Genomic DNA, 14,735 nt, shown 5'->3' on the forward strand with positions numbered 1-14,735 from the left:
AATGGAAATTTAGTGAATGAATTCCTTATTGAATTCCTTCTGAATTCCTGGGAGATTGAGCAAGTGACTGGGTGGGCAGGAACCTGCCATTTGGGGTCAACCCACCACAGTCGCTTAGTAACAACTAGAAAAAAATGGACAATGTAAAATTTACTAGGAGCAAATGTTTCACATCAGTAAAACTGAAAATACTTGACATTTCTTTTTTAGCTTTCCTTGAACAGTAATGATGCTGCACTTTAACCATATGGTTTAAATGCTGCTCAATGTCTGTGCTACTTTTTCTAGTAGAGGTCCCTGGGGAAAGTACCAGAAAGACATCAGAGCTCTGCAAGGGAAGCTTAGAAGAGGAAAACTCCAAAAAATGTCTAACACAGTAATTACATAGTATCTGTATTATGGCGTGCTAGTTTGGACCATGGATAATTGAATGACCTTTTTTAGTGACAGCTACTTGATCAGAGGATGAGTTAGATTTTCTCTATATAATATTGTTTCATATATAGAGGCATATTTAATCTCAAGGAAAGCCACATATTCCTATGGAGGAAACAATAGTCTTTTACTATACTTTTAAGTCAAAATGGACAAATCTGTTCTTCATACGAAAAGTTGCCAAAGGGGAAAATTTAATATTACTATGTGATACAGCAGTTACTACCTTGATTCTTGAAACCAAATCCTAATAGCCTTTCTAATTTTTAACTAAGTAAAAGGAAAATTCCTGTCAATAATTTAACTGAAAATTTTGCTTATTTTGACCATTGTTGCTAAAAGTAATCAGTTTAGTTTTTGAATAACAACTGAGCAATACACAGGTTGTTTTGTCTAGCTGAGAACTAAGCTAGCCCTTTATGATATTCAAGCCTTACTTCAAATAGGCATTAAAATGTGTGAAAGGTTGTTCAGACTATGACCTTTTCAAAACTGTTTGTCGCTGTGATGCACATTTCCTGCTCTTGGTGACATTGGGTAACATGTTTGGCAGAATAGAGGATTGCCTGCTGTGCTGCAATTGAAAAGCAATCAACCATTTGAATAAAGGTCCATGTATCTGTGATGAGGCAAATATGTAATTTGTTTCCCAGTTTGTTTTAAAGAAACTCTTTTTGCCCTTGGTTTGATGTTAAATGAATAATAAATATTTTTCAAAAGATAGAGATAATATGTGAGAAAGACGCGCACAGTGAATACTAGTTACAGCTATGGATTTAATTGAAGGTAATGAATTGCTGGCTTGAAACTACTCAAAGGACATCAGTCTATACTTACGCTTAGAGCCAACAGTACTCTTATTCCAAATTTATCCAACTGTTTATGTCAGACCTGTATGCATTTTCCATTCCCCTGTGTAAGGCAAGTAGCATGTCTGGAGCCCACAGATCATTTTACCAATTTAATGGTCCCTGATCAAATGTAAGGCGGGTGATTAAGGAAGGGGATTTTCACAAGGCTTAGTATTGTGCCCAAGGATCACCTCCCAGCAGTGAAAGAGAATTGGGAAACCCTTTTTCTTGGTTCCCACAAGCACGTGAACCACCCTTGCTAGGATAGCAAGACCTTACTGTCTGGGTCCTGGGCACAGGACCAGGGCCCTGCCCAGCACCACTTTCGTGGTAAAATTGATTTTGGTACAGGCAGGAAGCTGAACAGGATACCCTACTGGAGGACAGGCTGTGCAGTGGAGTTGTCACAGTCATTTATTATGCTCTGATATCAAAACAGGGGTTTAATAGCTCTATGAGTGAGCAATGAAGTTTATAGAGGCAGGAATCTGCAGAAAACCTTTTTAATTGCAGGAGGCAAGGGCCAGGCAGCTGCTGAGCCCCCTAACGTGGGCACCTGGAGCAGAGCAAGCCCATAAAGGGGTTGCTACCAGGAAAAAGAGGAGCAGGTGAAGGCTCTGGAAAGTGGGAAAAGTTTCAGACTAATAAGCAAAAGATATTTTTGTGTAGTTCATGTTGCGTTGTGATTTCTCCTCATTTTCTTCTATGGCATTTTTGTTCCCTGTCTTCAATTTGATTCAAGTAGAGGAGGTGTGATTTGATTTTTCTCTTTTCTGAGGAAACTAAATTCTGTGAATTTTGCTGAAGATGGCAACTCAGTGCTGGTAAGAGAAATGGATTCACATGGGCAAAGATGCTAAACTGATTGTTTCTTGCTTACGGGTACACTTTTTTGGGAGATTTCAATATTTCAGGTTTACTAGCTGGGTGTTCAACACTTACAGATCTTGGTACTATTTGGTATCATTTTCTTCTCCTTTTTCTCACTGTAGTTTTACCTTTGTAAGTGTAGCACTTTGTCCTAATTTGTTCCAACTTACCTTTACAGGACAAGTGACTTCATTTGAATAGCGATCACTATTCTCTTAAGTGTATTTAGCCTTGACTTTGAAGGTTGAAAAAAGCCTGTACAGTCATAATGTCTGTGTCTATTTCTGCTAGACAGTCCTCACCAATAAATATTAAGCATACCAGAAGATCTGTCAAATGATATAGAGGTGCAAATCTTTACAGTACTTCTAGTATCCCTGCAAGAAAGGGGGGAAAGGGGGAAAAGGAGGTGGGGGGGGCATGGCCCTTTTTTTGTGTGTGTGAGTGTAGAGGGGTCGGGCGGGAAAGAATAGAGGAGAGGACCTCCAGGTCCAAGACCCAGCCAAAAATTGATTTTACACACAGGCAAAGTAAACTGTTGTAAAAAGCATTTACTTGACTGAAGCTGAAGGAAAACTATGACACAGCAAGCTAATGGTCAACAGTCTGTATGATTTTCTTTCACCCCTACAAGTGGGAGCAGGACTGAGGGGTGTGAACTGCAAGGGACTGTTGCTGAGGGCCGTTGGCTGAAGCCACAGGTGCTCATCTTGCCCCTGCATGGCTGTGGCGCTTTTGTTTGTCCTTGTTTTTCACTCTTCTAGCTTTGAACCACAAGTGCAGCCAATGCAATCTTCTGTTTTGTCTCTGACTCTGAGGAAACTTTGAAGGAGATCCAAATTAATGCTTTCAGTGACAGCAGAGTTTAGGAAAAAAGTATGTGACACAGAATTGCTTGACAGAGTTGTTAAGAGAAGCTCTTTCTGGAGTGGAAATGGGAATAGCTCACTCTTGTTTTATCTTTTTCAAAGCAAGTTTGCACTTCTACTCTTGAAAACCTCCTGGAAGGAAAAACAATATTCTAACAAAAGTTTATTCCTGCCCCTGAATTTTTTTAAGCAATCTTGCTGTGCAACTATTTTACACTTTTAAATAATTAGAAAATAGAAAAAATTGATTTACGTAAACCTTTAATTATTTTACCTTTCTGTAATTATTATCTTGAACTCCATATTTTTAATCCTACTTTTTGGTAGGATTCCCTCACATTTTATCCACCAATATTTATTTTTTTGGTAGCTGAATATGTGCAGGCATTTTGCTGTTGCTCATCAGTGACATAGCACATTCTTCTGGCTATATATTGGTCATCTTTTGAAGCTCTTTGATCTTCTATCTCATTGCCAAACATTACAAGGTTATACCTTAACAGTACGAGGCAGGAGAGACCCTCAGACTTGTTCATCTGTAATTGAAGTGCCGATGAACTCATGCTCAGAATATTTATTTTCATGATCAACCTTTTGTGAATACTCTTTGTGAATAAGGATATAGTTCAGCTGTTTCTCTATTTTGTTAATAATGATTGTATGACCATGTTTAAATTGGTACTTTAATGATTTTCCTTGTGGTGGAGGACAAAAATTTTACAATTTTTCTCTTCTATAAAATTTTTTTCTTCGTACCTGTGATGCGGCAAAAATTACTACTTTCTCTTCTACCAAATTTAATTGGACAAATGGCTCTCTATTTTTTTTAAGAGGAATGACCTTTGTACCTGACTATTGTAACCTTGTTTTTTTAATTGTCAAGTTTGTTATTGTGCAGTCAGGAAAAATGCTATCACTTAAGTAATTTTTCTCAGCTATAATTTCTTGCTATAGTTTCCTCTTTCTCTTTGTTCTTCTGCCTCTACTACTCCATGTAGACAAACAACTTCAGAATGTACTGGACAGCTAATTAATTTATATTTTTTTCTTCCTATGCTTAAACTTAAGCTCTTAGAAAAGCCAAGGGGAAAAAAATTCTTGAATGTGAAGAGATGAGAAGAGACTTTTAAGTGTAAAGACAAGACACCTCTGACTTTAATCTTAATTTTAAAAGAATGTGAAATTTTTTTTTTTTTTTTTTTTTTTTAAGGTAGAGTTTTTAAATTTAGAGTCTTGAAGATGATTTTTTGAGCTCTGGGGGTATATGTCCTTCTACCCGTATGAGTTTCAGGCTGTAGTTAGTGGTAGGAAACACTATTTAAACTGAAGATGACTTATAAATGTTAGGGATAAGTCAGTTGCAGAAAGACAAGTAAATAAGTATGGAGTAAGAATTTTTCTCGCTTTAAGAATGTGCAAGAAATACTTATATGTCAGGATGTAAATTATGGAAGATGCACATTAAAATTACTTTGCATGCAAATCCATTAATAAAACCAGTTGTTTCAATTGTTAAAACAGTATTGTTGCAACACTGGCTCACATAACAACCAATTAACCAAAGATGCTATAGTTTCTAGTCAAGACACGCTAAGGTGAGACCCTCTATTACCATATTTAGAAAATAGATTGGTAAGAAGAGTTTGAAATCCTTTATCTCTTTAGTTTATTAAGATATGTGCTGTTAGTTATACGGTATAAATTTATTACTACAAGCATTATATTGACAAATTTTGAATGTTGTTTGATTTATTCTAAAATAATCCACCTTTTTCTTTACATTTTTCCCCCTGCCCAAAATATTCCTAACCAAAATAAAAAATGCTAAATTACTGAAGAATTTAATATACCAAGAGTGTTGGATAATGAGCAATGTAGACTTAGTGTCATGCTCAGTCCATGTAATTACAAGCTGTTCTTGCTACTGAAATCAAAATTTGTCAAAAAACTGCTGCTAAAATACTATAGTTTAAGAATAGAACAAGTCTAAAGATTTAATATTTATGAGCAGATACTCACAGTTCATACTGAGGTCATGCTCGGTGTTAATGCTCTATGAGTGTTGGTAGGTGGTGATCAATCTTATTGGCTCCTTTTTTTTTTTTTTCCTTCCTTCTTCCCACTAATGTCCCTGACATATTTTCTGTTTTATGTGAAACTTGAGACTACACTGAACACTTACAAAGTAATGATTACAGTCTTGGTTGGGCCTTTCATAGGTAGTGTATTAAACAAAGATATGACGGTAGAGTTAGAATTGTCATTTACAGAACGTTTTTAAATAAAAGAGGGGGGAATAATAACCCTTTGTTATTTGTACAAAATTTGTACACAAATATCGATGCATTATTTCCAAAAACAGCTGCCACTTTGTTTTACATGACACGTAGGTAATGCAGCAAGTTGTGATGGAAGCCATGAATGCAAATCATGTTGTTAGACAAATAAAAAACCAGTAAGTCTGCGAGAGAGGATTTAATATACAGAAAGCTTATGTGTGTTCCAGCCCAGGGCCAACTGTAGAGCACAGTGATTCATTCTCTCATGAATTTCCAAAGTTTCCATGTGGAATGTTTCTTTAAACTGATTAGTTAAAAGGGAAAAGTGTAGATTTCTGTGAGTCTTTTGCATGCTAAAACATCCACTTAATTTCCAACTGTAAATTATTCAAGTGTGACCTAGAGCTTGCTGAACTCTGGGTGCTGCAAAACTAACCTTTAAATAGGAAACCTGTATGAGGAACCCAAACTGACAATTTGAAACTCTATTTTTTTTTTCTTAAAAGCTAAAAGAGTTTGATTTTCTTACACTTTTTAAGATAAAAAACCTTTTATTTTTGTTTGTTATTTCATTTTATCTGTTTAGAGTTTTAAATTTCAAAAGAATCTGAAAAATCTATGGGGCTGCTTTGGCTGTCTTGGCCATAGTACACTTCTAGTGATAGTTCTTGAATAAGATATTTCTTTTTAACATAAGGCTATGATAATTTAAATGTTTTCTACCTTACTTTCAAATGGAACAAAATACATTTTGTTTCCTATAGTACTGTAGATACTCTAAGAATGCATAGATATTATAGTTTTTTGGCTGAAAATTCAGTGTACGTTGCTAATATAGGTGCACACTTTCCTATTGTTGTGTTGTGGCATTTGGCAAATATAGACTTATCTATCATCACATAAGCAATAACAAATTGCTGGAAAAATACTAGTATTCATGGCTAGATTATTTGTCATCCTGACTGGTTTTCGTTCTCCTAATATTGAATATACCAGGCTGCTTGCCTTCTCTACTAAATTATTGAATTATATCTAAATATAGAAACTGAAGTTCACCTTTTACTAGTTCACTTTCTAAATTTAAATGCTTAGATAGAAGAACAACCTTCAGAAACACTTGGTGTTTGTGATGGTGATGGTCTCTTGAATGGGTGCTGCATCCTAAACAATTTTATCCCAGGAGACTTGTCTACACTGTCATTCAAAACACTCAACTAAACAAAAAAAAACAAACCTCCTAAACCCCCCAGAAAAATTAAAAAAAACAACCTTTTTCCATTATCATGCTATCAAAAGTATACCTCCATTAAAAATAATTCCAGGGAGGAAAAGTACTAGTCTTGATTTTCTGAGTCACTGAAACAGTCAGACATTTCATGAATGGGCTGCAAGTCATAGCCCATATTGGTTGAAAATATGGGGGGGTTTTGTTAATTGCAAGATTCCTGTAACTTTTTAGCAGTTCTATTCCAAGATGAAACTTATGGAAATATGTTTTTTGGAAATATAAAATAAAAAGAAGGATTTGTCAAATACAGTGATTCTTGCAAGTTGAGCTGGAGCAGTGAAAAGCAGCAGAAGTTGGTTTTACTTAAGTTGGGTTTTTTTGTTTTTTTGGTTTACTGTCTAAACTCGTTTATTAGTATCTCACAGTAACTATTTAGAATTTATTGGTTTGTTTAAATTTTCAGAATTGGGTGCACTTTAGTTCAAATTTATGTTTGTGAACATTTTGTCACCTCATTTGCAATTACATGGATTTTGCTTATTTTTTTTACTATGAGTGATCTGGTAATCTGATAACCACTGGTTGGTGGCCTGTTTCAGAGTATACTTTTAAACTCTTTCTTCTTAAATATTTACTGTATGTACTATAAACCATTTGATAGTCTACATAGCTGCTCCTTTTTGGCACAGAACAGTGTTTCTTAAACCTGTTAAACCTGAGGCTATAACTTAAGACCTCCAACTATGTCTGGAGGAAGAATCCTGCCTCTATTGAGGTCAACGGGAATTTTACCACAGCCCTCAATTGAAGAAGTTGCATATGCAGATATGTATGAAAATATATGTATTGTTTTTGAATAGTTAATGGTGTAAAATTGAAATATTTATAAAACATTTCATAACAAATATAGTTTTTCATTAGGGCAAAAATATTGCTTGTTTATTGCTGTCCATAATTCATTTACATTGACATATACCAATATTATAAAAATCATGTACATCATCATCATCATGGCTAGGCTTCGTGAATGAAGATTTAGGAAGGCTCTATCCACGTTTGTTACAAGTGCGCTGGTGGCTTATGAGGCCAATACAAGATAGACATATCCGATTGCAAAAGGCACAGCAGAAAGACTCCTTAGATGGTGTATTCAGCAAGACACGATTCTTTCTGTGTTGTCTTTTCTCCTCGAGAGTGATTCTGCTTGTGTTCTCAAAGGAAGTGGCAGCATTATAGATGGTGTGTCTCCAGGCCTCCTGATTGGAAGCCAGAGTAGACCAGTTATGATGATCAATATGGGCAAAGCTGAGATGTTGTTTCAGGGAGTCCTTGTGTCTTTTTTTCGGGGCTTCTCTCTTGCGGCAGCTGATGGCAAGTTCACCATAAAGCAAGATCTTAGGGAAGCAGTGATCTTTCATCCTTGAGACGTACCCTGCCCAGCGCAGCTGTGTTCTCAGCAACATGGCCTCAATGCTTGTGACTGCTGCTTGTTCTAGAACAGATGTATTGATCACATAATCTGACCAGTGGATGTTTAGGATTGTACGAAGGCAGCGTTGATGGAAGCGTTCTAGGAGACGCAGGTGGTGGCGGTAGATGACCCATGATTCGGATTCATATGAGAGAGTAGACAGCACTATGGCTCTGTAAACATCGACCTTGGTACTTTTCTTCAAGTGTTTATTACATGTTATATATCGTTATGTATCATGCATATCGTGTACATATTATGTAAATCATTTTCCCTTATCTGAAAGAAGCTGTTTTGCATTCAGGCATCAGATTCAATTATAGTACTAAAATGAAGTCCCAAGTGTAGTCTTAAATTGATTGTATTTTCATAGCAACATACAACACAGTGTATTGTTGAGTCACCACACACTCGTCAATAATTCAGAGAGGTTGTCAGATTGAGATCTTTATTCTCCATTCACAAAGCAGAAACAATAAAGATTTATGGACTTTGGCCTCGAACCCTAACAATTCCATCACTTCAAAGTTGTTCTTAAGTTCTGCAATATGTGCACATGACCTATGCTTTAAAGCACTCTTGGACATTGAAGATCTTATTTGAGGTTGGCACTAGTAGAAGAAAATTGGGTTTACATTAATTTCTGTCAATTAATGTCTGTTTCTTGTAATAGTGGTGATACATAGGCACAGGAGAAATATTTTCAAAAACTTATAGGAAATTTTAATGTTGAATTGGGTTTGCCTATTTCGACTCAGTTTGGGGCGTGAGCAATTAAACTCACCATCAGTCTGGGCTATACATGTGAATAAAAATCACTGTAGTATAGCTGTATCAGCCATATAACACCTGAGATGGATATGTAGTCCTCTTAACTTTGTGCTGAAATTGTTATCAAGTAATATAACGAAAGCATGTCATTAGACCCAATTTTATGGTTGCGTGCTTTCTGTGGTACATTAAGTCTAGAAAATTTGTGCTGTATGAGAAAGCAAGAAATCAAAGCACGGTTGTCTAATAGACCTGTAAGCTTAAGAAGAAAAAGTGGTAAGATTTTTTTTCTGCTACTAAAATGAAGAACATAAATTCTCCATGGTTACAAGAAATGTGCGTCAAACTATGGTACTAACGTGTTAGCACTTCACTACAGGAAATGAATCTAATATGACCAAATAATTTCGAAATTATGCATTGTGATTTGTTTGCACACACTATTTTTGTATGGGTTAGCCAAGTATTATTCAGTTAGGCTGTGAGGATAAGGAAAGTATTGCAAGGAATTAAAATGCTAGATGTTTATTCTGGAGATTCTTAGTGTGGAGTGAGAGAATTAAAGGAAGTAACTGTGAAGGGCAGTGTCTATTCATATATTTGGAGGCATTTTAGTATTTTTATGCTTATTTTAGGACACAATTCTGTTATCAAAACACCTATGTAGTTGAAGTTTTGGTAGTTGCAATTGACAATTCTGTTTTCGTTTTTCACATCATACCCTTTCCCTTGCCAAAAAGCCACAGTTCTATGGCAGTCAAAATGGAAACTGAGGATATAATAAGGAAGTATTATTGTGCACTGAATTTTGTCTTTCACCAAGAGATCTGCTCCTGACAAATAGTCTTTATCTTACATGGTGGCAGCAACACAGACAGGATAGAAAGTGGACAGGTGGCTTTGGTAGCCTAATGTAGACAATCCATGTTTTAGGAGCAGAAGGAACTGGACATTGTGGCCAGCAGAAACTTCTTTATCTTTACTGCAGCACTCTTAAAGCTCCGTTTGCTATCCCAATCACGTTTGTCCTCATTGAAATCTGCTAGAGGGTCATTGAACTCCTAGTCACTATTCACTTGAATGTCCTGCTCATCCATGCTCTGTTCCCTCAAATGTTACTATATTACTGCCACAGAGGTTTTGTTGTTTTATTTTTTTAATTCTGTGTGTTCATTAAGAGCCTTGTCCCAGCTCTAGTTATTCTCGTGTTCAGTCTTTATGTGTGAATGTCTATTTTATCTTCCTGTCAGAGTTTGTGGAGTTTCTGGATGATGTTTTTAGTCATATGGTTTAGTTTTTGGTTGTCCTGTGAGAAGCATAGTGTTGGACTCAATGATCCTTATGAGTCCCTTCCAACTTGAGATATTCTATGATGTAAATTCTAGAGAATGCATTGTTCTATTACATACAATAGTATAGCGATCTTAAGGTGAAAAACTTCAATAGACATTTAAAAATACATGATTTACTCTGCTGGGTTTTTTTTAATGAAGAGTAAATCTTGTTACTAGATCATGCTCTTAATTACAGTTAGTATATGACAATGAATGAAAGGATAAAAGTTATGATAAAGAGACTAAATTTGTTTCATTTCAGGCTGACCTATGTTAAATTAGTAGTCAAGGATGGAACAAAAGACATAGTATCACTTTATGTACACAATTCAATCCTTTTCATATCTTGCATGCAGTTAAACAAAATGTAATTAATAAACAAGCTTTTTTTTTTTTTTTTTAAGGGTATCTTGGTCAGGATGGCCATTTTGGATCATGTGAAAACAAGTACTGTGGTCTGGGTAGACACTGCGTTGTGAACGGGAAGACTGGTCAAGCTGAGTGTCTGTGCATGGAGCACTGCAAGCCACATTACAAGCCTGTGTGTGGTTCTGATGGAGAATTCTATCAAAACCACTGCGAAGTGCACAGAGCTGCCTGTCTGAAAAAGCAAAAGGTCACCATTGTACACAATGAAGATTGTTTCTTTAAAGGTAAGTGTGGCTGAACAATACCTGGAATATTGCTATTGAGTATGTGTTTTCAAGCAGTTCAATTAAATCTCTATGGAGTTTGCACTGAGCGTACGGTGAATAAATGACCCAAAGTTAACACGGTAAGTATTGCGCTCCAGAGATATCTTATGGATTCTGTTTTTTCCTTTTATTTATACTCAGTCCTCTGGGCAATCACCCCTTTTTAACCTGAATAAACCAGTTGTCTCATGGAAACTAATCTGTGGCGGCTTACCTTACAAATATTGTTGCTGACCTCATTCATCTGAATGCACTTACACTCCCAGTGCCAGAAGGATGTTAATTTTTGTTACGGGGAAAAACAGAATTTTGGATTTCAGAGGGGTTTTGGAAGGTATTGAAGTTGATAGACCAGAAGCTTGTTCATAGCTAAAGGGGTCTTCCTTGCTTTGAATTTGGACAATGAAGAGTTTACTTGTATACTTATGACAGCATGCAAGTTTAGTTACGCTTCAATCTTTTGAATGCAGAGAGGTGGCAGCCTGAATGCTGTCAGATACACCTTGCATTAGGTATTTTATGCTGAAGATGTCAACAATAGTAATTTGCCTTTTTCTGTGTAATTTGAGCACACCTTGCAGGTTTCTGGAACTCTGCCAATACAGACATTGATTAAGCATATTTATGAGTACTTTGACAGATTTGCAGCATGTTTTTACTGGTTAAAACAGGTGGATGGTTTTGGAGGGGAGGGGAAATGTTTTTAAATAAGGCCTTTTTTAATTAGTCTACCTGGGGATGAATTGATTCATATTCTTTTTAAAGACTGCCCTATTTTTGTTAACATTCTTCAGTGATGTGGATATATTTGCACTCTGAGTAATACCAACTAATAACTACTATCACCACAGAAAGAAGTCTACTAAAATATTTCTGTTAAGTGAAATTAACCTTTGTAGGGAACATTCATTTAAATTACAATATTTCACTTGAATACAATCTTGTAAATTCTGGTTAAAATATTAGTATAAGGTTGTTCAAATGAAACCAGTTTAAAAATTTTAAAAGTTGAATTTTTCACTACATTTATCATTGAGGAATTGTCATTTAAAAGAAGAATTGGGCTTTTTTTTACCAAATTCAAGCTCTGATGCACAAACACAGCTCATTGTCCATGTGGAGACCAGTGGTGAGTGGTTCCCTGCAGTGGTCATTACTGGGCCAGTACTGTTCAGCAGTATCTGATCTTTGTCAGCAACATGGACAGTGTGGACAGTGGGATCAAGTACACTCCCAGCAGTGGTGTTGTACAACAAACATGCTGGAGGGAAGGGCTTGAGAGGTGGGCTGATGCAAACCTCGTGAAGTTCAACAAAGCAAAGTGTGAGGTCCTACACCTGGGTCATGGCAATCCCAGGTACACTTGCAGGTTGGGTGGAGGAGTGATTGAGGGGGAACCCTGTGGAGAAAGACATGGGGGGAATGGCTTATGAAAAATTTAACATGAGCTGTCAGTGTGTGTGCTCAAATCCCAGAAAGCCAATTGAATCCTGGGCTGCATCAAAAGAAGCATGGCCAGCAACTCAAAGGAGGTGATTCTGCCCCTCTACTCTGCTCTGGTGAGACCCCACTCAGAGTATGACTTATGATTCCTGTGTCCCCAACATAGGAAGGACGTGAAACTGTTGGAGCAAGTCGGAGGAGTACCATGAGGTTGATAAGAGGACTAGAGCACCTCCCCTATGAAGACAGGCTGAGAAAGTTTGGGTGTTCAGCCTGCAGAAGGTTGCATGGAGACTTCACAACAACCTTCCAGTATGTGAAGGAGGGCTACAGAGAAGCCAGGGAGGCATTCTTCATCAGGAACTGTAGGGATAGGTCAAGAAACAATGGGTACAAACTGAAAGAGGGGAAATCTAGGCTAGATAGTTGGAAGAAATTTTTTACTGTGAGGGTGGTGAGCCACTTGATGGTGTCAGAAGAGCACTGCCACCTGTCTTCCTTATTAGTTTAGCAGACATCCTCTAGCACAAATGATCTCACTTCAAAGAGCTGCTTCTGAGGCCAGAGAAATACAAAAAAGATCTTGCATTCAGAAAAAAAATATTCTGAGCATTTTGTTTAGGCTTTCACAAAATTCTTCAATAGAGGCTAATCTGCACTGTGGCAGGGTGTGAGGGGAAAGAGATTCCTACAAGGATGACTCCAAGATGATAAGGTAGTCACTGTCAACAATGACTATATTATGACAGCAATTAAGTATTTTTACTTTCTGGTTTATTGCTAATCATTGATTTTCAGATCAAACCGTTGTGAACTTAGTATTTTTTTAATATATTTTATCTGTTCTAAATTTTATCTCTAGCAAGGTCATGTTTTGTGGTTTTTGGGTTTCAAATCCTCCTACTGGGTTGATTCCTTCTTCTCCCCCTCCACCTTCAGGGGAAAATATTTCTTCTTGCATAAATTTTAAGTTTTAGATTGGCTATGGAGCTCAAGATCAGCAAAGCTGAGCAATACACCTTATTTAAAAGAGTAAGCTTACCAGAAAACACTTTAGTATTCTGCATGTGAAGAATAAAATTTTATAAGCAAATGTTCTATATACCTGATTAACATTACAATAGCAGTTAGGTAGCTATAATTATTTAAATAATACATCTTGTAACTGAATGATTTATAGTTGATCTCAAAAATCATGAGTTCTACTTAATGGTTTGAAAATTGCTCTTTTAAACACTTACATGATAAGTGGAGTTTAAGGATTGACTTCCTAAATGAGAGAGATCTTTGGCTTATATGTTGAAATTGCGTTAGCGTCACTGAGAAATGTATGTCTTAGCTGAGTTGTGTGTGGAACAACACAGAAAAAAACATCAAATCCTTCACAGGGAGCTATGTCTGAAACATTTGATAAATGTATTTTAAGGTAGCAAAAGTTAGCTGTTTCAAAGCTGTACTCTGCTGACATGCTGGTTTTTTTAAGTTGAAACTTCAAATTCTTGTCCATTACCTGCCTTTTATTTTAGATTATTTATCACCAGATTCATTAAACTCCTTTTTTTCCTTTTTTTTCATTGTCACTTGCTAGTTTAATTTCTTCACACCAAATTAAATCACCCTTTTCTCCAAAATGTGTGCAACACAGGCAGAAAAGGTAATTGAAGTTGAAAGTTTTAAGTATCTCTTTGTTTTTCCTGGATGATTGAGACTGTTATGTAAATTGTACATTTTTGACATGGATCAAGATAATGGCCATACTAAATTAGAAATTACTTCTTCTCCACTCTTACTGTAATTTTTCCATCAGTTACTTGTTGGCATGTCATGATGAAACGAATGCAAAGATTTTTCTAATGGCTTGGTTAGAAGTTGACTGTGACCCTGAGAGTTACTTAATAAGCTGTCTCAATTTCTTCTCATATAGAATCAAAATGTATTCTGCAGAGAAGATATTTACTTTTAATTCCCTTTTCTATGTATCTAGATGAGAAGTATTTTGTATGCCTGTAGAGTCTTCTATTTCCCACCAATAAAGTCCAGTGTCCTGTAACTGGATGTTAGTCAATGAAAGTTTTGCAATCGCTTTCAGAAGAGCTCTTAGGCCTTAACTACCTAAAAATGTGAAGTATTTAGGATTATTCTAATAACGTAAGGGAACTCTTTAGAAAATGTTTTGTGATCTAAGGAACTTTCTAAGAATATCAATGAGGAAAAAAAGAGATGGTCAACTACCAGGGCGCCAAGTTCAGTGATGGGAAGAAGAAGAAACATGAATGAGGAACTAAAGGAAATATCAATGACAGCATTCAAAGTTCAAAGGTTAGATTATTCATTAGTTCTGATATTGACCATATGAGCTGGGAATTCTGATATGCTGATTCTATTGTAGCTTGGCACTGCTTTTGTTTGCTTGGTGAATAGATAGTTCCTCCAGGGCATGAACATAAGAGCATGTACAGGCTAGGTGGCCTCTGTATGCTCTCTGCTTC

General features: G+C 36.4%; 1 protein-coding gene across 5 annotated transcripts in view; it reads left to right on the forward strand.

The window, feature by feature from the left end:
* The window catches only part of FSTL5 (follistatin like 5), a 283,323-nt gene that overhangs the window by 74,557 nt on the left and 194,031 nt on the right, over positions 1 to 14,735 (forward strand). For all 5 annotated transcript variants that reach the window (XM_027636132.1, XM_027636127.1, XM_027636130.1 and 2 more), the window contains exon 4: positions 10,513 to 10,761. In XM_027636132.1, the coding sequence (XP_027491933.1) occupies positions 10,513 to 10,761 (249 nt within the window). The remainder of the gene's footprint in view (positions 1 to 10,512; positions 10,762 to 14,735) is intronic.

This window comes from Corapipo altera, unplaced genomic scaffold, assembly GCF_003945725.1.
Source record: "Corapipo altera isolate COAL_440 unplaced genomic scaffold, ASM394572v1 22b, whole genome shotgun sequence".
Classification (NCBI taxonomy): Eukaryota; Metazoa; Chordata; class Aves; order Passeriformes; family Pipridae; genus Corapipo; species Corapipo altera.